The following is a 21,198-nucleotide window of genomic DNA, read 5'->3' as shown; positions in this document are numbered from 1 at the left end:
CAAGAATGACCAGGAGCTTTTCCTGCAAATACAAATCATAGTTAGTGATGTTAACAGAGATCATCCAAGAAAGATACTACACACATATTTATGACCACTGAATATCTCTGTGTATGCATTGAATACCTATTCATTATAAATTATTATTCTTCCACCAATTAAATACAACCTTTTTGATTTGCCATAATTTACTTCCAATCCAGAAATTATTCATTTATATTCGTTTGGTGAAGTCAACTGTCTAATGAAATACATTTTATACTACTACAAAATTATTGTTTTTCTCTTTTTCTATTTATTTTCTGTTAAGACGATAGTTTGGTTATTTGATTGGTCAGTCATTAGCTGATTTGAAACTCCACAGGAGAGTGAAAATTCATTATGATTACCTGATGTGCTGACATAAATCTCAAGGCACAACAATACTAACAATTATCTACAAAGCTCCACACATTATGCTTATTAGCAAAGAACTCACAAACAACAAGTTTAACAAAAATATTCATCTCTGTGTTCTAAAATTCATTCTACACTTTTTTTTCAGGAAGATGTTGTAAAAAATTTGCTTACATTTGCTCAGGAAGGAGGAGAATGGGTGTGTTTACAGAACTGCCACTTAGCAGCTCCATGGATGAACACTTTGGAAAATATATGGGAAAACATAAGCAGTGAAAATACAAAACACAGTTTTAGATTATGGCTCACAAGCTACTCAACGAAAAAGGTACTCTTAGATCAGTGACTGTTATTGGAAACTACATAATATGTTATGTGCTGCAAAGCTGTTTACCTCATACTTGATGTGTCTCAACATGTTTCCAATTTTTGGGCTTAATTTCTGTGTGCTCTGTACATGTGTGTATCCTTCATAGGTTGACAAAATGCTAATAATACCATATCCAAGCACAAGGATAAGCTGTTACTTTTATACTAGTTAACTCACACATATTGATTAATGCCATATGGCTGCTTAATGTTATTTGTGTATGAATAACTACTAACAAACCATTTCTGAAAAATATAGATGCCCCCTGCTGCCGTTGGATAAGCAGCTGCAGCAGCAAGTCGTATACTCCTAGCTCACTCATTTGTTACATAGTTTAATTCTTAATTTCTTTGCGTGTTTTTGGTACTTGCATTGTTTAATTCATAAATTTCGGGCGTATTATAGTATTTGAGAGTTGCAGCATCGCGTTTTAGTACCTGAATAGTGTAAAATCGCGTAGTCTCCTTCCGCCGCCGAGCAGTGTGTCAGCAGTGCACAAGTGGCAGCATTACTGCATTTACTAGGCAATCTTGTATTTTAATAACCGTTTAAATTTTGTGTCGATTTGTTTGCGCTCTCTGTAGATTAGTTCAAACGTTCTTTGCACAACAGTTTTTAGCATGGATAGGGACTGCAACTGCTGTGTTCGGATGCAGGCTGAGTTGGCATCCCTTCGCTCCCAGCTTCAGGCAGTGTTGGCTTCGGTCACACAGCTTGAGGCTGTTGCCAATGGTCATCACTGTGGGGGTCCGGATGGGGGTTTGTTGGGGACAGCCAGCTCGTCCCACGCATCCCCTGATCAGACTACGACTGTGGTTGCCCGGGATACTGCCCACATTGAGGCTGATCCCTCACCTGTGGTAGAGTGGGAGGTCGTCTCAAGGTGTGGCAGGGGGCGAAAGACATTCCGGAGGGCTGAGCGGAAGGCCTCTCCAGTTTGTCTGACGAACCGGTTTCAGGCTCTGTCTCAGGCTGATACTGATCTTCGGCCTGACATGGCTGCTTGTCCTGTTCCAGAGGTTGCCCCTCAGTCTGCAAGATCCGGGCGGTCGCAGAGGGTGGGCTTACTGGTAGTTGGGAGCTCCAACGTCAGGCGCGTAATGGGGCCCCTTAGGGATATGGCAGCAAGGGAGGGGAAGAAAACCAAAGTGCACTCCATGTGCATACCGGGGGGAGTCATTCCAGATGCGGAAAGGGTCCTTCCGGATGCCATGAAGGGTACAGGGTGCACCCATCTGCAGGTGGTCGCTCATGTCGGCACCAATGATGTGTGTCGCTATGGATCGGAGGAAATCCTCTCTGGCTTTCAGTGGCTATCTCATTTGGTGAAGACTGCCAGTCTCGCTAGCGGGATGAAAGCAGAGCTCACCATCTGCAGCATCGTCGACAGGACTGACTGCGGACCTTTGGTACAGAGCCGAGTGGAGGGTCTCAATCAGAGGCTGAGACGGTTCTGTGACCGTGTGGGCTGCAGATTCCTCGACTTGCGCCATAGGGTGGTGCAGTTTCGGGTTCCACTGGATAGGTCAGGAGTCCACTACATGCAACAAGCGGCTACACGGGTAGCAGGGGTTGTGTGGCATGGGCTGGGCGGTTTTTTAGGTTAGATGGCCTCGGGCTAGTACAGAAAGGGCAACAGCCTCAACGGGTGCAGGGCAAAGTCAGGACATGCGGGGACCAAGCAGCAATCGGTATTGTAATTGTAAACTGTCGAAGCTGCGTTGGTAAAGTACCGGAACTTCAAGCGCTGATAGAAAGCACCGAAGCTGAAATCGTTATAGGTACAGAAAGCTGGCTGAAGCCAGAGATAAATTCTGCCGAAATTTTTACAAACGTACAGACGGTGTTTAGAAAGGATAGATTGCATGCAACCGGTGGTGGAGAGTTTGTTGCTGTTAGTAGTAGTTTATCCTGTAGTGAAGTAGAAGTGGATAGTTCCTGTGAATTATTATGGGTGGAGGTTACACTCAACCACCGAGCTAGGTTAATAATTGGCTCCTTTTACTGACCCCCCGACTCAGCAGCATTAGTGGCAGAACAGCTGAGAGAAAATTTGGAATACATTTCACATAAATTTTCTCAGCATGTTATAGTCTTAGGTGGAGATTTCAATTTACCAGATATAGACTGGGACACTCAGATGTTTAGGACGGGTGGTAGGGACAGAGCATCGAGTGACATTATACTGAGTGCACTATCCGAAAATTACCTCGAGCAATTAAACAGAGAACTGACTCGTGGAGATAACATCTTGGACCTACTGATAACAAACAGACCCAAACTTTTCGACTCTGTAAGCGCAGAACAGGGAATCAGTGATCATAAGGCCGTTGCAGCATCCCTGAATATGGAAGTTAATAGGAATATAAAAAAAGGGAGGAAGGTTTATCTGTTTAGCAAGAGTAATAGACGGCAGATTTCAGGCTACCTAACAGATCAAAACGAAAATTTCTGTTCTGACACTGACAATGTTGAGTGTTTATGGAAAAAGTTCAAGGCAATCGTGAAATGCGTTTTAGACAGGTACGTGCCGAGTAAAACTGTGAGGGACGGGAAAAACCCACCGTGGTACAACAACAAAGTTAGGAAATTACTGCGAAAGCAAAGAGAGCTTCACTCCAAATTTAAACGCAGCCAAAACCTCTCAGACAAACAGAAGCTAAACGATGTCAAAGTTAGCGTAAGGAGGGCTATGCGTGAAGTGTTTAGTGAATTCGAAAGTAAACTAGTAGGTACCGATTTGACAGAAAATCCTAGGAAGTTCTGGTCTTACGTTAAATCAGTAAGTGGCTCGAAACAGCATGTCCAGACACTCCGGGATGATGATGGCATTGAAACAGAGGATGACAAGCGTAAAGCTGAAATACTAAACACCTTTTTCCAAAGCTGTTTCACAGAGGAAGACCGCACTGCAGTTCCTTCTCTAAATCCTCGCACAAATGAAAAAATGGCTGACATCGAAATAAGTGTCCAAGGAATAGAAAAGCAACTGGAATCACTCAACAGAGGAAAGTCCACTGGACCTGATGGGATACCAATTCGATTCTACACAGAGTACGCGAAAGAACTTGCCCCCCTTCTAACAGCCGTGTACCGCAAGTCTCTAGAGGTACGGAAGGTTCCAAATGATTGGAAAAGAGCACAGGTAGTCCCAGTCTTCAAGAAGGGTCGTCGAGCAGATGTGCAAAACTATAGACCTATATCTCTGACGTCGATCTGTTGTAGAATTTTAGAACATGTTTTTTGCTCGAGTATCATGTCATTTTTGGAAACTCAGAATCTACTATGTAGGAATCAACATGGATTCCGGAAACAGCGATCGTGTGAGACCCAACTCACTCTATTTGTTCATGAGACCCAGAAAATATTAGATACAGGCTCCCAGGTAGATGCTATTTTTCTTGACTTCCGGATGGTGTTCGATACAGTTCCGCACTGTCACCTGATAAACAAAGTAAGAGCCTACGGAATATCAGACCAGCTGTGTAGCTGGATTGAAGAGTTTTTAGCAAACAGAACACAGCATGTTGTTATCAACGGAGAGATGTCTACAGACGTTAAAGTAACCTCTGGCGTGCCACAGGGGAGTGTTATGGGGCCATTGCTTTTCACAATATATATAAATGACCTAGTAGATAGTGTCGGAAGTTCCATGCGGCTTTTCGCGGATGATGCTGTAGTATACAGAGAAGTTGCAGCATTAGAAAATTGTAGCAAAATGCAGGAAGATCTGCAGCGGATAGGCACTTGGTGCAGGGAGTGGCAACTGACCCTTAACATAGACAAATGTAATGTATTGTGAATACATAGAAAGAAGGATCCTTTATTGTATGATTATATGATAGCGGAACAAACACTGGTAGCAGTTACTTCTGTAAAATATCTGGGAGTATGCGTGCGAAACGATTTGAAGTGGAATGATCATATAAAATTAATTGTTGGTAAGGCGGGTACCAGGTTGAGATTCATTGGGAGAGTCCTTAGAAAATGTAGTCCATCAACAAAGGAGGTGGCTTACAAAACACTCGTTCGACCTATACTTGAGTACTGCTCATCAGTGTGGGATCCGCACCAGATCGGGTTGACGGAGGAGATAGAGAAGATCCAAAGAAGAGCGGCGCATTTCGTCACAGGGTTATTTGGTAACTGTGATAGCATTACGGAGATGTTTAACAAACTTAAGTGGCAGACTCTGCAAGAGAGGTGCTCTGCATCGCGGTGTAGCTTGCTCGCCAGGTTTCGAGAGGGTGCGTTTCTGGATGAGGTATTGAATATATTGCTTCCCCCTACTTATACCTCCCGAGGAGATCACGAATGTAAAATTAGAGAGATTAGAGCGCGCACAGAGGCTTTCAGACAGTCGTTCTTCCCGCGAACCATACGCGACTGGAACAGGAAAGGGAGGTAATGACAGTGGCTCGTAAAGTGCCCTCCGCCACACACCGTTGGGTGGCTTGCGGAGTATAAATGTAGATGTAGATGTAGATGTAGACATGATCTGATTCCACCACAAGATTTTGTGGAAATTGCTTTTTCAACAAATTCCTTTATTTTTGTACAGAATTTCTTTGCCGTATTATCTATAATGTGTTTATAAAATATTTAACCCCCTGATTCCAAATACTGCAGTCATGCAATCACACTGATTTCATTTTTCAAAATTTGAAGTAGCCTAAACAGGTACTAACAAACAGTTAAAATTTTGTGCCAGACTAGGTCTCAAATCTCTCACAGATAGTCAGAGAGAGTTGTGCAATCCACATGCACCTTACAGAATTACCCAAATCTTCAGTTTACTTCACCACACCTTCCACAATTCACAGAGGCTCTCTTATTGTGTCACTGGGCTAGACCCCTGGAAGAAAGGCTGTAGAACAGAGTTTGACTTAACCACAGTCTTACTGGCTGCACTTTAGTAGACTGTAGAAAAAGATCCTTTTCAGTCAACAAGATAATTTTAGGAAAATTGGTGGCTGTTGCAAAACTGAAAACTAATCACTGTTCATACAGAGTTTGCAACCTAGCCACCAGAGATGTTGTGAAATACAGTGTCAGATCTTGTTATCAATGTTTTGTGAAAGACAGACTTTTCTTTGGAGGATGATTGAAGTTTGGTGTAAAAATAAGTGTGATTACTGTTCTGAAAACTTTACTGGGGCTTTTAAGATTCATGATTTGTTGGTTAGCAGCTTTCCACTTAACTGAGATGTTCATTATGGACAAAAATACTTTGCAAAACAGTGTGTAAGTGGTATTTGTTACATATTCTGAATGTTATTAAGTTAATTCCATAATTGTAGTCACCAATTAATTTTGCTTAATTATAATGAATGCATATGCTTCAGGACATTCATCCAACTGTTCTCATAACTGTCTCATTGACCCCGATGTGATTAGTGAACCATTAGTTGTTGACTGCATATTTTAGTGTAGTTCTGACCATATATTTTCAGCACTGCAGGGTGAATTATGGAAAGAGAGGGGAGTGATAAACCTGCAGTTTCATGCCTCACTGTAGATTTTCATATTGGTCTCATAAATCACCTCTATGTACTGAACAAGTGGAAGCAAGTTTTACCTGTTTGGAAATCATGGCTGAATTTATGAAATTTTCTCTGATGGTGAGTCACCTAGATCATCACTGCACTGCTGAGGTAGAAGACATTATTGTGGCATGTCCAGAAACTGATAGTTACCTCAAGTTTAAATATGAGCTAAATCAATGTAGTTCCACATCTGAGAAGCAGCAGATATAGCAAGTATTTACCCAATAAGATAGAAAATATCAATGCCTGGGACATCTTTGAAGCATAGCAAACATGGGAACTTTCCGTACTCTACTGGTAATGCTCTGGGCAGGCTGACTTCTGGCATAAGTGTGAACAGTAATCATAACTCAGGCTGAGGTAATATTGGACACTGTAGCAGAGATAGTTGATTGTGTTCACAATGCAGTCTCTCTGCCATCCATCGGCACTGCAGTGATAACACACAGCAACACTGTACCACCTCCCAGTATTAGAAAATCAGACTATGAATGCCCATCCAATAAGGTAGATTCTGTAGCTGCACAACTGAGGGAGCTTCTCACTCATTACGGTGGAAGCTTCTGTACAAGCAATATCCTCAATGTTCCAGTACTCATTTAGGAGTCAATTTGCTGACATCCAGCAATACAGATCAGTCATCTGTGACTTTTTGGTTCCACTGAAAGTTTGGGGATCTAGCAAGAAAATATGTATCACCTTGTGCATACCTGGAAGCAAACAGCATTGAGACATAGATGCATCCACTTGCCAAGCAGCCTCTCAGGACCTGTACACAACTGTCAGAAAATCCAGACAGGAATTCCTTGTGAACACCAGTTCAGATTTATGTATTTTTATGGACCCCTCTACAACTGTCAACCACTGGCATCATTCTGCCTGTCATCTGACAATGATTCTTCCATAACTACTTTTGGTACATTATGAATGCAGATTGATTTTATCTTGCGGCGTGCTTTTAATTTCAATTTCCTCATCGCAGACATCAAAGAGGCTAACAATTTAATGAACCTTTTGTCACATTGGTAGTTGATAGTTGGAGACACAAGCCAGTTCATAGATGTTGGTTACTGGTGGAATCATTTATACAATTAGAGTTTGCCCCTCTAAGTGTCAGTTAAGGCCAGAACATGGTGTATTGAGTCACCAAAACTGGTTCCAATGCAGTAGAATAACGGCAAATTATGGCTGTAGGTGTTTAATCTTATTATATGGTGATGATGAGGCCACACCTAAATAGTGAGTGTCTCTGTCAACTTTACATGTGACTTGCAATCACAGTGACTCCCACACATTCTACCATAAACCAGAATTCACGTAAGTCAATGTAGTTATACAGTCTATACTGGGAAGTAAATTGATTTCCTTGACAGGGCTCTTGCCCAGCAAGTGGATGCTGCCATAGGTTAATTAGTTTACAAGTTGAAATTTTGAAAGGGGGTCACATTGAGCCTCTTCCATGGAACTATATAAGCAATGCAGAAAATACAAGACAATTTCTGAACAGAAGAAAGACTTTGTTCTCTTCAGGCGCAATTAATATCTCCTTAAATGTGACTTTAATGGGGAAAAATGGCTATGAGAAATGGACAAAGGTAATATACAAAATTAAAAAGGGAACAGTTCTGCAACACACTTGAGTGTGTCACTGAGCAGTAATATTGGTTTGTTACTTGAGATAAGAGAGAAAACCTGTACCTAGATGAAGGTGAAACTGAGTTATAGAAGACTGGCATGAATGCTACAAAGCTGGTGTCAGAAACCATACAAAACACTCTAGTGGCCAAAAGTTATGCACAGAAAAAAAAGAAAACTGGTAGAATGAAAATGAAGCCCCTAATGTAAGTGACTCTCACAGTTTCCCATAAACTGACATTGTTCTATCTATAAAGGACAGACATACTGTTGACATTAAAAATTCACATGGGTCAGTGCATATGAAAAGCAGTGCATTAGACTCATAAAGTCTCAGCCACATTATCACTTATCATATGAGCAATATAATATTTTATTGATGCTTATGATGTAATTACATAAAGACACAACTTAAATTTGAAGGTTAGAATTCTCAAATATCTTCAAACAAGTCACACTCTGACCACAGTATCCTTCCATAGCAGAACCAATACTGAAACTCGATTGAATGTAAAATTCTAGCTACCCATCTGACAGAAAATCTTAAGAAGTTTTCATTTTATGCAAAATCAGTAAGCAAATCAAAGCCATCCATCCAGACACAACCAGTGATCATAATGACACCAATATGGAATATGACAGGGAAAAGTGCAAAACATTAATTTTTTTTTCAAAATTGTTTCCTCCTTTCAATCATTAGATGAAGGCTAAAATAACATATTGTGAAATAAGATAATTTCCTGTCTTCTTGATCATGAAAAATGAGCAGTCATTGTGGTTCAACAGCCAAGACTAAAGCTGGCAAGCTGAAGATGTTTCAAGAATGAAACTGGTCATAACCCAACAAATGTTTCATAATACAGCTGAGATGGTTTCCATTAATCATTAAAATTAATGCCCATTAAGCTGTGGTGCTCAATATAATCAATAAATATAGACTTTGACAAGTTGCACTGACTGAAAAAATGTGTAATAATATTGCTGTGACTTTTTCTAATTTGGGAGTGGGTGATTATTACTTACACTATAAATATAAATAAAAGACAAAGGGTGGGTAGCTAAGTCCCTTGTACTGAATATATAGGTGCCACCATCATGCAAAACATGACCCCCATAATTACTAATCCACAAGGACATTCTTTTTAGACAGCAATTGGTATTCAGGCATGCAGTTTTAAAAGAGGCTGCAGTGATGGAAAGGCTCCAACAAGTTTCTTAAGAAGTCTCTGAAAAGTTACTTAAGCTTAATTCATCATAACATTAGGGAATGTAGAAGCAAACAAGATAAGCTTCTTTCTGGGAAGAAGTTTTAAGATGGTCTGAAAATTATTTTTGTCCCTGTCTGAAAACCTTATAAACACAAACTTAGAAAAATTAAGTGTTAGTGGTTCTGCAGAACCTCCTTTCACCTTTAGCGCAAATATGGAAGAGGGTTAAATTGCCATTTATATTTCTGGACCCATTTTTTATTTTGTAAAATGGGATGACACAAATTTATTTTCTTTCCTCCAAATGAGGTTACTATTTAACACTTGTCATACTTCAGTTCCCAGTTTTATAAATCAATTCAATTTGTTACATTCAGCATTTTTTCACTGATCTAACAGAGAAGAACAGAACTGTACTGTAGTTAACTGGTGATTCATTCTTACATAACACATCCTCAGCCCTCCAGTTGATGTTTTGATCCAGTCATGTGTAGGCAATCATTATTATTGTCAACTTTGAATTTAACTTTTTCAGAGATTCTGAATTTGTAGTTAGACTCTTTTAGCTGCTTTAGCCTGGAACACCTAATCCTAAATATTTCAGTTTTTCTAAAACTATCTATAACATGTGTGAAACATGATTAAATTTGACTCTTTAATGTCAATGATAACAGCTGGAGAATTTACAATAGTTCTGCTTCAAAAAAACATGTCCCACACTGACTGCTACTGCCATGTAGCAGTACTATTGAATTGCTTCTGGAATGCTGTTTATTCCTCATGTTTTACTGTCCCTGTCAATACATACTGATAAAATAAATACTCCATTTTATTAATATCGGGCTCCTCTGTCAAATGGGCAAATAAAATTCCTCTTTAAAAATCATTTGCTTTGTAGTAGTAAACAAACCAACACTTTCCACTGACACTGGGCATCACACCAAACATGTGAAGTGCACTGTTTGTATGGGCTCACTCCAACTATATTATGCAAAAACATAATTGAAAATATCTCCTCAAGTGTCACAGAAAATATGTCTGATAATTCTTAGGAGATACACCCTGTACATAATGTAGGAAGTCTGACAAATTATATGACATTGCACGTGTTATGAATCTGTAGATATAAGATGCATTAACTGGTTTATGTAACACTTATTCTGTATAATTATTGTATTACTTTTATTTTCAATACACATAAAATCCACTTGTTTAATTAAAAGCAAATAAAATGTTAATTAACAAATATATTGAAATCCAGATCTCAAATATTTCACAAGGATTGTTTGTTGTAATGTTTTCAGCATTCACAAACTGAATCACAGCCAAAAGTCAAGTGCAGTGGTTACTATAACACTGTTGCATCCCTATGCTATCTGTCAGTGTTCATATACTTCTCATAGCTAAGTGGAAATGCTTCATATGTCTACTTTTTTTGTGTTGTACATGAACAAAATAGCAGCTGCATAAAACAAAATTGTTATGATTCATCAACACAGTTTAGATCATAAATGATCTATCAGATACTTAAAATTTGATAAAATTATTTTTCAATGTTTACAGTTTTCACAAGCAATTCTGCAGAAGAGTATAAAGATTGTGAATGAGACTCCAGCAGCACTGAAGGAAAAGTTACTTCATTCATTCATATCAGGAATAATTAAGGAACCAGAGTTCTTCAATGGATGTAAGGGAAAGGACAAAGAGTTCAGAAGACTTTTATATTCATTATGTTTTTTCCATGCTGTTATACAAGAAAGGCAGAAATATGGTGCTATTGGATGGAACAGACCATATAATTTCAATGAATCAGATCTGAATATTTCAATCAGACAGCTTCAGGTTATTACAAACTAAATAATTAGCAATATTAAAGTAACTCACTGGCACTGATTTATGCACCATAAATGTAAGCCACAATTAAGTTAGAAATACACACAAGGGACATCTTTATACGGGGTGAAAAGTATTTAAACCGACAAACTCTGGCAGGTTGTAGGGGACATCAAAACAAATATTTTTCCCTAATGTCATTTTTCCTATGAGGAGTATTTAAACCAGTAGAGGAAGATTTCTCTGGCGGCAAATTAATTAAACCAAAAAACACTTTTCTATTTTTTTATGACCAAGAGACAACACATTAACACAAACCAATTTCAATTTCAGTAGATTTTCAAAAATGCCTCCATTGACATGTAAACAAAGGTTACACCATCGGATAAAATATTGTCCGACATGGGCAAAAACCGCAGGAGTACCCTGAATTGCTCCTGCTGCTGCTACTAACCGGGCAACCAGATCCTCTTCTGATGCAACAGGAGTTTCTTAAACAAGGTTGCAGATCTCTCCCACACAAAAAAGTCCAGAGGGAAGATATCTGGGGATCGAGCAGGCCATGGTACAGGACCACCTCTGCCAGTCCACGTTTCTGGGAACTGTCGGTCCAGGAATCGCTGCACACGACGACTGAAATGTGTCGGCGCCACGTCATGTTGGAACCACATGCATTGTCTTGTAGGGAGCGGGATGTCTTCCAGCAATTCTGGCAATGCTCTGGTGAGTGCCTACCATTTAATGGCCTAGGTAGCAGATACGGACCAATTAAACAGTCCCCAGCAACACCGACCCACACATTAACGAAGAACCACAATTGATGAGCGCTAGTAACTGTGGCATGTGGGTTATCCTCACTCCAAACATGCGAATTGTGCATGTTGAAGACTATCATGCACGAACGTTGCTTCATTGGCGAACAACAAAGAGGATGGAAATGTAGGATGCATTTCACACTGTTCCAGGTACCACTGTGAAAACTATGCTCTGGGTTGGATAATCAACTGGTTCCAGGTTGTGGACATGCTATAAGTGAAATGGACATAACAATTGCTCTTAAAGGACTGTTCTTACATTCGTCTGATTCGTCCCCATGTTACATGCAATTGCACGAGTGCTGATTGAAGGATCCTGCTCCACATGCTGCAAGACAGCTTCCTCAAATTGCAGCGTTCCTACCGTGCGACGGTGTCCATGTCTAGGTAATCTGCTAAATGATGACCCGGTCTCACTGACATTGGTACACAGCAGCAAAGGTCGCATGGTGCAGGATACGGCGATTAGGATATTGTTGTTGATAAACCCGCTGTGCAGCTCGTCCATTGTGGTGAGCTACATAGTACACACCAACCATATCAGTGTACTCACTCCAGATGTATCGCTCCATTAGTAAACAGAGACAATGCACTACTATACTGGTGGACAGCAGTTGCCTACAACTGAAGAGTGTAACATGCTCTCTAACAATTGAAGATCGTAATACGGTCTCTAACAACTGACGAGCATAATATGGCCTCCACCGGTTTAAGTACTACAACCTCCCAGAGTTTGTCGGTTTAAATACTTTTCACCCTGTAAAAACTATATCATTTCTCCATTACTTTAGTCATTTTTAACACAATCTTTTGTTGTCTTACCATATGTAATGTTCATGTCTGATTGTGTTTTATGTTTATAACTTTTCTCATGAACTTTGCCTTGTTTTTCATTATAGTACAAGAGTATTCTAATACAGTATTATTGATAAATGTCTCGAGAGTATCCTAAAATTTACTACAGACCTCCATCTTCTCCACCTCAAAAGTAAATAAATAGATAAATAAAACACATCTGTGGATCATCTTCTGAGTTATGCAGAAATAATTCAAATTCTTCATTTTCTCAAGCGGCTTATGGAAGATCCTTAATAAGATTTCTGAAGAATATTTTGTTAACAGGCACAGTCATTTGTGGGATTCAAAACAATGCCCACTGAATGTTTCTTTCACTTTTTAGATAAAAAGTGGATATTAGATGTTTCGGTGAGGCTTTGTCGTAAAACAGTGAACAGGTTGTAACATAATATGTACCTGGTAGAAGGCCCAGCCAGCTATGTTTAGATCTTAAATTCTTGAGGGCATGAAAGTATTGTTTGGCAGTGGTGGTGATGGTCCAGCCACCCAGCTTGAGCAGCATTGGGGAATTCCTAACCCAATGGTGGTTAGGGAGTTGATATAAACGACTGGTCAGTGCAGATACAAGGAGGACAATTCCATGCTCATTAAGGGACCAGTGGCAGACAGGATGCTTGGCTAGCAATAAGAACTGAGACTTCTGTTACTTTCAAAAATGAAGGAATATCCAAATACTAAAGACTAAATAGTAATTCACCTGCTCATCATAAAACTAATCTGAGTACAGCAAAATCACTAGGCAGCCATAATGCTTCTATTTTAATATTAATACCTGTGATATCTCCAATAATGTGTAAGTTAGCTTTTGAATGGAAGCAGATCAAGTGAGAATCAGATAAAGTTTAATCACAAGTAAGCATTACATGTGATCTCTTCAGATATCATATCACACAATAGCATTGCACTCTAGCTATTGATTGTAAATGCTACACAGCCAGAATCATTAAAGTATTAGTTATAACAGATTTAGTGCAGATCACTGACAGATCATCATGCCCTCCACATGAACACAGTGAACTCATCATGATACTTTCGTCATCAATCATCCATGCATTTCTTTAATACCATACTATGTGGAAGTACATTATTAATTATTTATATGAAATTATTGCATGAAATATGTGTTGTCTGGTACCATTCAAACCAGAAATAACTGAACATCATATAATGTAAACAGTTTTATTGTAACAATATAAGGTAAAATTGGATGATTCATTTTATTAAGCATTACATTTTATGATGCATTCAATTTTATTAAGACTTAGATTTAAGAAATGCTGTAAGTTGGAAGGGAGGCAGACTGTAGCCTCCATTGGCATGGTCCTGTACGCTGTCAACTGTCTTATTGGCACTGAGTGGCACTGGTTGGGTGTCTGAAGGCCAGCTGGGAACCAGAGGACCATGTGAGAGAGGGAGTTCATGTTATACTGGTAAAGATGCAGTTACATTTGGGGAGTTGTAAGAACAGTTTTCAAGTATTGGTTTAACATAGTTGACATGCAGTTGCTTTAGATACTATAACAATTGTTGGGACTCTGAAAGTAATCATGTGATGTGGCTTCTAGCCAAAATTCTGTAGTTGAGATATGCTGTTGAGTTGAGCTCTATGAACAGTTAGTATTGCAGAATCTGATATATTTTCTGATTAATACACTATACCTAGCTTTACTGAGAGACTTATTGTATTATTAATTATTTAAATAATCTACACAAGACCACCACCTTCATTTATTTCAAAGAGCTTCTGAGTGATTAAACCATGCATTTTAGTTAAAATCTTCTTGGTCAACTACATCATTTAATTGTGACATCACCTGATATCATTTATTTTATTTAATGCAATGAGCTGCACTATGTGTTATTCATTATTCAGAATGACTAGCTAATGTCTGGTAAATTAGGTTGTAAGATCACTGACAGCTGATGTATATTATACAGTTAAGCAACTGGAGGGTATTAAAGCCTATGTATCTGGATCAACCTCTATGACAATAGTGAGCCAAATGTGTAATCTGAGCCACATGTTTCCCAATACCAGTCTTTATCACATTATTTCCTGGTAAGTCATAAATGGTTTGTCTCATCTGGGATAGTTAAATGTGATCTTAACTTTTCTCATTCATTCCACTCTTTTCACTGGTATGTTGCAAGGTGCATTCTCATTGTAGAATGTGATCCCATGAAGCCACAAATTCAATCAATTCTCTTAAATTCATTCAACATTTTTAGAGAAGTATGCTCCAGCACAGCAATTTGTACCCACTATCCTAACTTCTGCAAATGCAGTTATGATAGTTTGGTCACTTATAGCATAGAAAATGCTCCACATTCTTTTGTTTATATACTTTATGGATTTTGTTCGAGGAGTTTTGTAAATAATGATTCAGATAATGGCAGATAATTGGTTGTAGATTAAATTGTTAGAACCACATGAGAACGACTATCAGTTCTAAGGTGTCAGGGTTAAAGCTGTCAAGCATCATGTGAGAGGACTCCAAATGCTGGGGCTTCAATTCCTAAGTAAGACAAGGTATTATGTACCAATTAAAAATACTCTTAGCATAAAGACATTGTTTCATGGCATTTGATACCTAGAGAACATTGGATATTCCATTAGTTGTTACTGTGCTCTTTAGTCATTCGCCAATCAAAATAGCAAATATATTTTTTTTTATTTGTGACTATTGCTGAGTGTATGGACAAAAATTAATTTTTAATAAAATGTCTTAATTAATAGAAAAAGAGAGTGTGATTGTGAATGTAGAAGGCTCACTAGACAGCAACTGAAATCTCTCAAAGCACTGATTCATACTCAAACCTCTTCTCTTTAGGTAAGATAAACCTGTCTTCAACACAAAGTTTGATTTGAACAGGATATTGCTTTACTTGGTGTAGTAATTTGGATGTGATATACCTTTGAACAAACATTATTATTAAGGGATGTAAAGTTTGATGTGAACTGCAAGCCCTGGTGAAACTTGACATTTTTCATGTGTACAAATAATTTGCAGAGGGAAAAGAAATGATAAGTGGCAGAGAAAAATCCTATCACTGACTGAAATCTCTGTGCACCTTGTTTGACAAACACACATAAGCACACACACACACACACACACACACACACACACACACACACACACACACACACACACACACACCCCTAGCCACTAAACAACTTCTTTTAAAATAATAGCAGATCATCAGATGGATATGTTCATATTCTTTGGTTTACATTTACTGAATAATGCATGGAACTTGGCAATGGAGGCACTTTGTCCACATATACACTGAAGAGCCAAAGGAACTAGTACACCTGTCTAACATCATGTAGGGCCCCCGCGAGCATGCAGAAGTGCCGCAACATGACATGGCATGGACTCAACTAATGTCTGAAGTAGTGCTGTAGGGAATTGACACCATGAATCCTGCAGGGCTGCCCATAAATCCAGAAGATTATGAGGGGGTGGATATCTCTTCTGAACAGCACGTTGTAAGGCATTCCAGATAATCCTCAATAACGTTCATGTCTGGAGAGTTTGATGGGCAGTGGAAGAGTGTTCCTGGAGACACTCTGTAGCAATTCTGGATGTGAGGGGTGCTGCATTGTCCTGCTGGAATTGCTCAAGTCCATCAGAATGCACAATGGATATGAATAGATGCAGGTGATCAGACAGGATGCTTACGTACATGTCACCTGTCAAAGTCATATCTAGACTTATCAGGGGTCCCATAACACTCCAACCACACATGCCTCACACCATTACAGAGCCTTGACAAGCTTGAACAGTCCCCTGCTAACATGCAGGGTCCATGGATTCCTGAGGTTGTCTCCATACTCGTACACATCCATCCATTCGATACAATTTGAAATGAGACTCATTCAACCAGGCAACATGTTTCCAGTCATCAACAGTCCATTGTTGGTTTGATGGGCTCAGGCAAGGCATAAAGCTTTGTGTTGTGCAGTCAGCAAGAGTACTCGAGTGGACCTTCAGCTCCATAAGCCTATATGAATGATGTTTCATTGAATGGTTCACACCCTGACGCTTGTTGAAGGCCCAACATTGAAATCTTCATCAATTTGCAGAATGGTTGGATTTCTGTCATGTTGAATGGTTCTCTTCAGTCATCATTGGTCCCACTCTCGCAGGATCAATTTCCAGCTGCAGCAATGTTGGAGATTTGATGTTTAACTGGATTCCTGATATTCACAATACATTCATGAAATGGTTGTACCAGACAAATCCCCACTTTATCACTACCTAGGAGATGCTGTGACCCACCACTCATTCACTGATGATAACACTATGTTCAAACTCACTTACACCTTGATAACCTGCCATTGATGCAGCAGTAACTGATCTAATAACTGTACCAGACATTTGCTGTCTTATATAGGCACTGCCAATTGCAGTGCCATATTCTGCCTGTTTACATATCTCTGTATTTGAATACGCATGCCTACACCAGTTTCTTTAGTGCTGCAGTGTAGTAAATGCATATTTTTAAAATTTTTAACAATAGACTATACAGACTGCAGCTCTATGAATCTATTTAGGAAATCATACTCTCAATCATAATCCAGTCACTCTCTGAGCTTCCACAGTGCACCTTATGTTGGTGTACATAGCTATTCACATTCTACCACCAATTCTAAAAAATTTGCAACTTACTGCATGATTTGCTCATAAGAATGAAGTTTTTTGTGACTGCATTTGTATAAAACTTTCTTGAGCTTCTTGCTGCTTTGATTCTTGATAAAACCCAGTTGCTTCCGATAAAGCCAATGGTGGCAATCAGTGACAGATTGAGGTATTACCCAGAATCACATCACCAGAGAAGCAGGTTGTGTATTTAACTTTTCCTGTGTTTCACTAGTAATCTACCTCTTAAATTCCATGCATCTTTTCAATTTAAGAGGTTTAATTTCATGCTTTGTAAGTTTTAATTCATTCAGGCTGTAGCTCTGTAGTTGCTCATTTGTTCTATTTTGTAGACAAGCATCCATTTGTTTAGTAAGCCAGTCAGTCAGGCCCTCAGCTGTCACCTGTTGATATCTCCAGTGCATCAAGTTACATATTTAGCTTTTCCTGTGTTTGTATAGAAGAATATTTGTTAAATTCCATGTGTTTTTTATACTGAATCAGTTTAATCTCATGTTTTTATCTGTATTTGTACATTCAGGCAGCCTATAGCAAAGTACTCATTTCTTCTGAACAGTCAGCTACATAGCTCATTAAGGCATCGGCATCCATTGGTGACACACCAGGAAAGTAGCAGGTTGCATATTAAGCTTTCTGTTTGTCTTCTTAAGTTAGCCTTCCTACCATGGGTAGGATGGCTGCATGCTGTGTGCAGATGCAGGAGGAGTTGGCCACAGTTTTCTGACTGCTGAACGCACATTTGGCTATCGTCAGCAACCTTCAGGATGCTGCACCAGATAATATTGATACCAGTGAATCTCGTCCATCACATGGGCTCTGCTGCAAAGACACTTCCTAGTGTACCCAGTGCAGTGGATCTGCCCTCACAGCAGAGTGAGTGACTGATGGTAACATGTTTGTGTTGCCCGAGGCAGAGGGCTAAGATGGAGACTGGCCACCTGGTCTCACCTATATGTCCTGCAAGTGAAGAAATGGCTGTTCCTTCAGCAACACCCAATCAGGCATACATTGGTAGAGATTTTCTGGTTATTGGGAGCTCCAACATTAGGTGCATGATGGAGCCCCTTGGAGAGATAGCATTCAAGGAGGGAAAGAAAGCCACTTTGCACTTGATATGTCTGAAAGGGGTCCTCGTGTGTGATGTGGAAGAGGCCTGCAAGGTGTAGTCTTCTGCATGTTGTGGTTCACATTAGCTTCACTTATGCCAGTCACATTGATTCTGGGGCCCTCCTCAGTTCATACAGGCAGCTGGTGAAGTCGATGAAGGCTACTGGTCTCTGCTGAATGTAAGTGCAGCTAGCAGTTTGTAGCATTGTTTCCTGATCTTATCTGGTGTTTGGTTTTGAGCCAAGTGGATGGTCTCAATGAAAGGCTTCATTGACTCTGGTGACAGTCTTGGCTGCAGATTTCTGGAAATGTGTTATTGGGTGAGGAATTGTAGGACCCCTTTGATAGGTCAGGGGAACACTACACAAAGGAATCAGCTACTTGGGTAGCAGAGTATTTCTAGAGTGAACAGAGGTTTGTTATGCTAGGTAGTAGTTTGAGGTAATCTGATGAATACCTACCAGTTGATATGTAAATAATGAAGTCAAACTGCATTCAGAGTAAAGACACTTTGACTGTCAAAATTTTATCAATCAATCAATTCCTTTTATTTGTCTGAAGACAACATTGCTGATGCATAAGACATTGTCAAGTACAAGTTATTTCTTTGTGGGCAACAGAATACAATGTTATATATTAAACTTACATAAATTTCAATTTCCATTTTTATATTATCCACTTTATAATATGCATAATTTAGTTCACATTACAGTTAAATCATTTAAAGTATTGCATAAAAATTCCTGAACATTATAGAAAGCCTTTCTATTTAGCCATGATTCCGTCACCATTTTAAATTTATTGTGTGGTAGTTCCTTATTACTTTGTGGTATTTTGTTCAGAAACACCTTGCCAATGTGTGTAAAATTGTTTTTTGTCTTGGATAGTGTAGTCCAGGGGACATTTATCAAGTTCCTGTTCCTGGTTTCATAAGTATGGGCATTAGCCCTAGTTTCATATATAAGAGCATTCTCTTTGGTGTAGAAAAGAACTCGCAGTATGTTCAAGCTGGGAACAGTAAGTATTTTGTATTCTGTAAAGTATTCTTTGCAGGAAGTTGTGTTTTGTAGACCAAAAATGCACCTTACTAGTTTCTTCTGCCACAGGAAGACATTCTTAGCCCCAGCAGAGTTCCCCCAGCGTATTATCCCACAATTCAAATGTGTGTGAAAAATGCATAATAGACCATAAGGAGGAGGTCTTGATTGACACAGCTTTTTAATTTTCTTATCAGGTACACTATTCTTGATACCTTTCTTTTTCTGTCTGGGTATTCCAACATAACTTACTGTCAAGATGGATGCCTAACAATTTCACTGACTTTTCCTTGAGTTTGTGCAGGTCAGTATCAAGCTTCCTAAGGGAGAAAAGTATGTGTTCTGTTTTATCGTCATTTAGCTTTACTCTGTTGTCCCTGAACCACTCTCTAGCCTCTTCCATCATTAGTTCATTCATTTGTATCACAGCCTTTTCATCTCTATGAGATGTGATGAAAGTGATGTCATCTGCATACATCACTGCTTTACATGGCACCATAGTTGGCAAGTCATTTACATATATAACAAGCAGGCAGGGTCCCAGCACAGAACCTTGTGGGACCCCATACACAACATTTTGAAAATCAGATTTTTTGTTTGGATTTATGACCACCATCTGTTTTCTGTTAGATAAATATGATCTCAAAAATGCCAGTTCATTGCCTTTTATTCCATAATGTTCTATTTTGTTTATTAAAATATTATGTGAAACAGTGTCAAAGACCTTGCTAAGATCCAACAAGGTGGCATAGGTATGTTGTCTATCTTCAAAGCCATGTAAAGCAGACAACACATTTTGAGTAGCGTTAACTGTAGACAGCCCATTTTGAAACCCATACTGAGCCTTGTTTAAGAGGTTATTACTTTCAAAAAATCATTCAGTTGGTTTCTTTATTACAGCTTCGACAATTTTTTATGTTACTGGGACTATTGCAATAGGCCTATAGTTTTTGGGTGTGTTTCTGTCTCCATTTTTATGCACAGGCAATATGGCTGTTAACTTCAAGCTGTCTGGAAATACTCCTTTTGTGAACATAAGATTTATAAGGAAACTCATAGGGTGACAGATTGTATTTACAATATTTTTAAGGATAAAATTGGACAGATCATAGACATCCCCTGTTCTAGAGTTGCTCATATTGGAGACAACATCTATTATTTCCTTAGGGTCAACAGTTTTCCACTGAAAATTTCTAAACCAGCATTAGATCAATCTTTCCATAAAACGTGTAGTCTATCTGCATTTCTGTGATTATTACTTGCCTTAACTTCATCTGTCATAGAAAATTTTCCAACATTTATGAAGTAATTGTTAAGCTCTTCTGCACTTAAGGGAATGGGTGATTGTTCTGTGGTAGTCCTAGTTTCTGCTTTAATTACACTCCATGCTGCTTTGCATTTGTTGCTGGAATTAAAATTCTAGGCGCTCAGTCCAGAACCGCGCAACTGCTATGGTCGCAGGTTCGAATCCTGCCTCGGGCATGGATGTGTGTGATGTCCTTAGGTTAGTTAGGTTTAAGTAGTTCTAAGTTCTAGGCGACTGATGACCACAGATGTTAAGTCTCATAGTGCTCAGAGCCATTTGAACCATATTTTTTGGAATTAAAAGTGTAATCACCATTGGCCTTTTTTTAGCTTCAGCAATCTCCTTCCTGTTTTTGTTTCTGGGAGAGGTCTATGAGGCATCTTGCCTGCTCTCATTATTCATCACATTTATCTGTGATGGTAA

At 39.1% G+C, this 21,198-nt stretch overlaps 1 protein-coding gene across 1 annotated transcript in view; it reads left to right on the top strand.

The window, feature by feature from the left end:
- LOC126184477 (dynein axonemal heavy chain 7-like) overlaps positions 1-21,198 on the top strand; it is a 1,143,184-nt gene that overhangs the window by 1,062,783 nt on the left and 59,203 nt on the right. Inside the window, exons 51-52 of the mRNA XM_049926869.1 lie at positions 545-724; positions 10,719-10,997. Coding sequence (XP_049782826.1) covers positions 545-724; positions 10,719-10,997 — 459 coding nt within the window. The remainder of the gene's footprint in view (positions 1-544; positions 725-10,718; positions 10,998-21,198) is intronic.

The sequence above is a fragment of the Schistocerca cancellata genome, chromosome 4 (assembly GCF_023864275.1).
Source record: "Schistocerca cancellata isolate TAMUIC-IGC-003103 chromosome 4, iqSchCanc2.1, whole genome shotgun sequence".
NCBI lineage: Eukaryota > Metazoa > Arthropoda > Insecta > Orthoptera > Acrididae > Schistocerca > Schistocerca cancellata.
The sequence above is the reverse complement of the archived record's forward strand: the minus strand, read 5'-3'. Positions and strand labels throughout refer to the sequence as shown.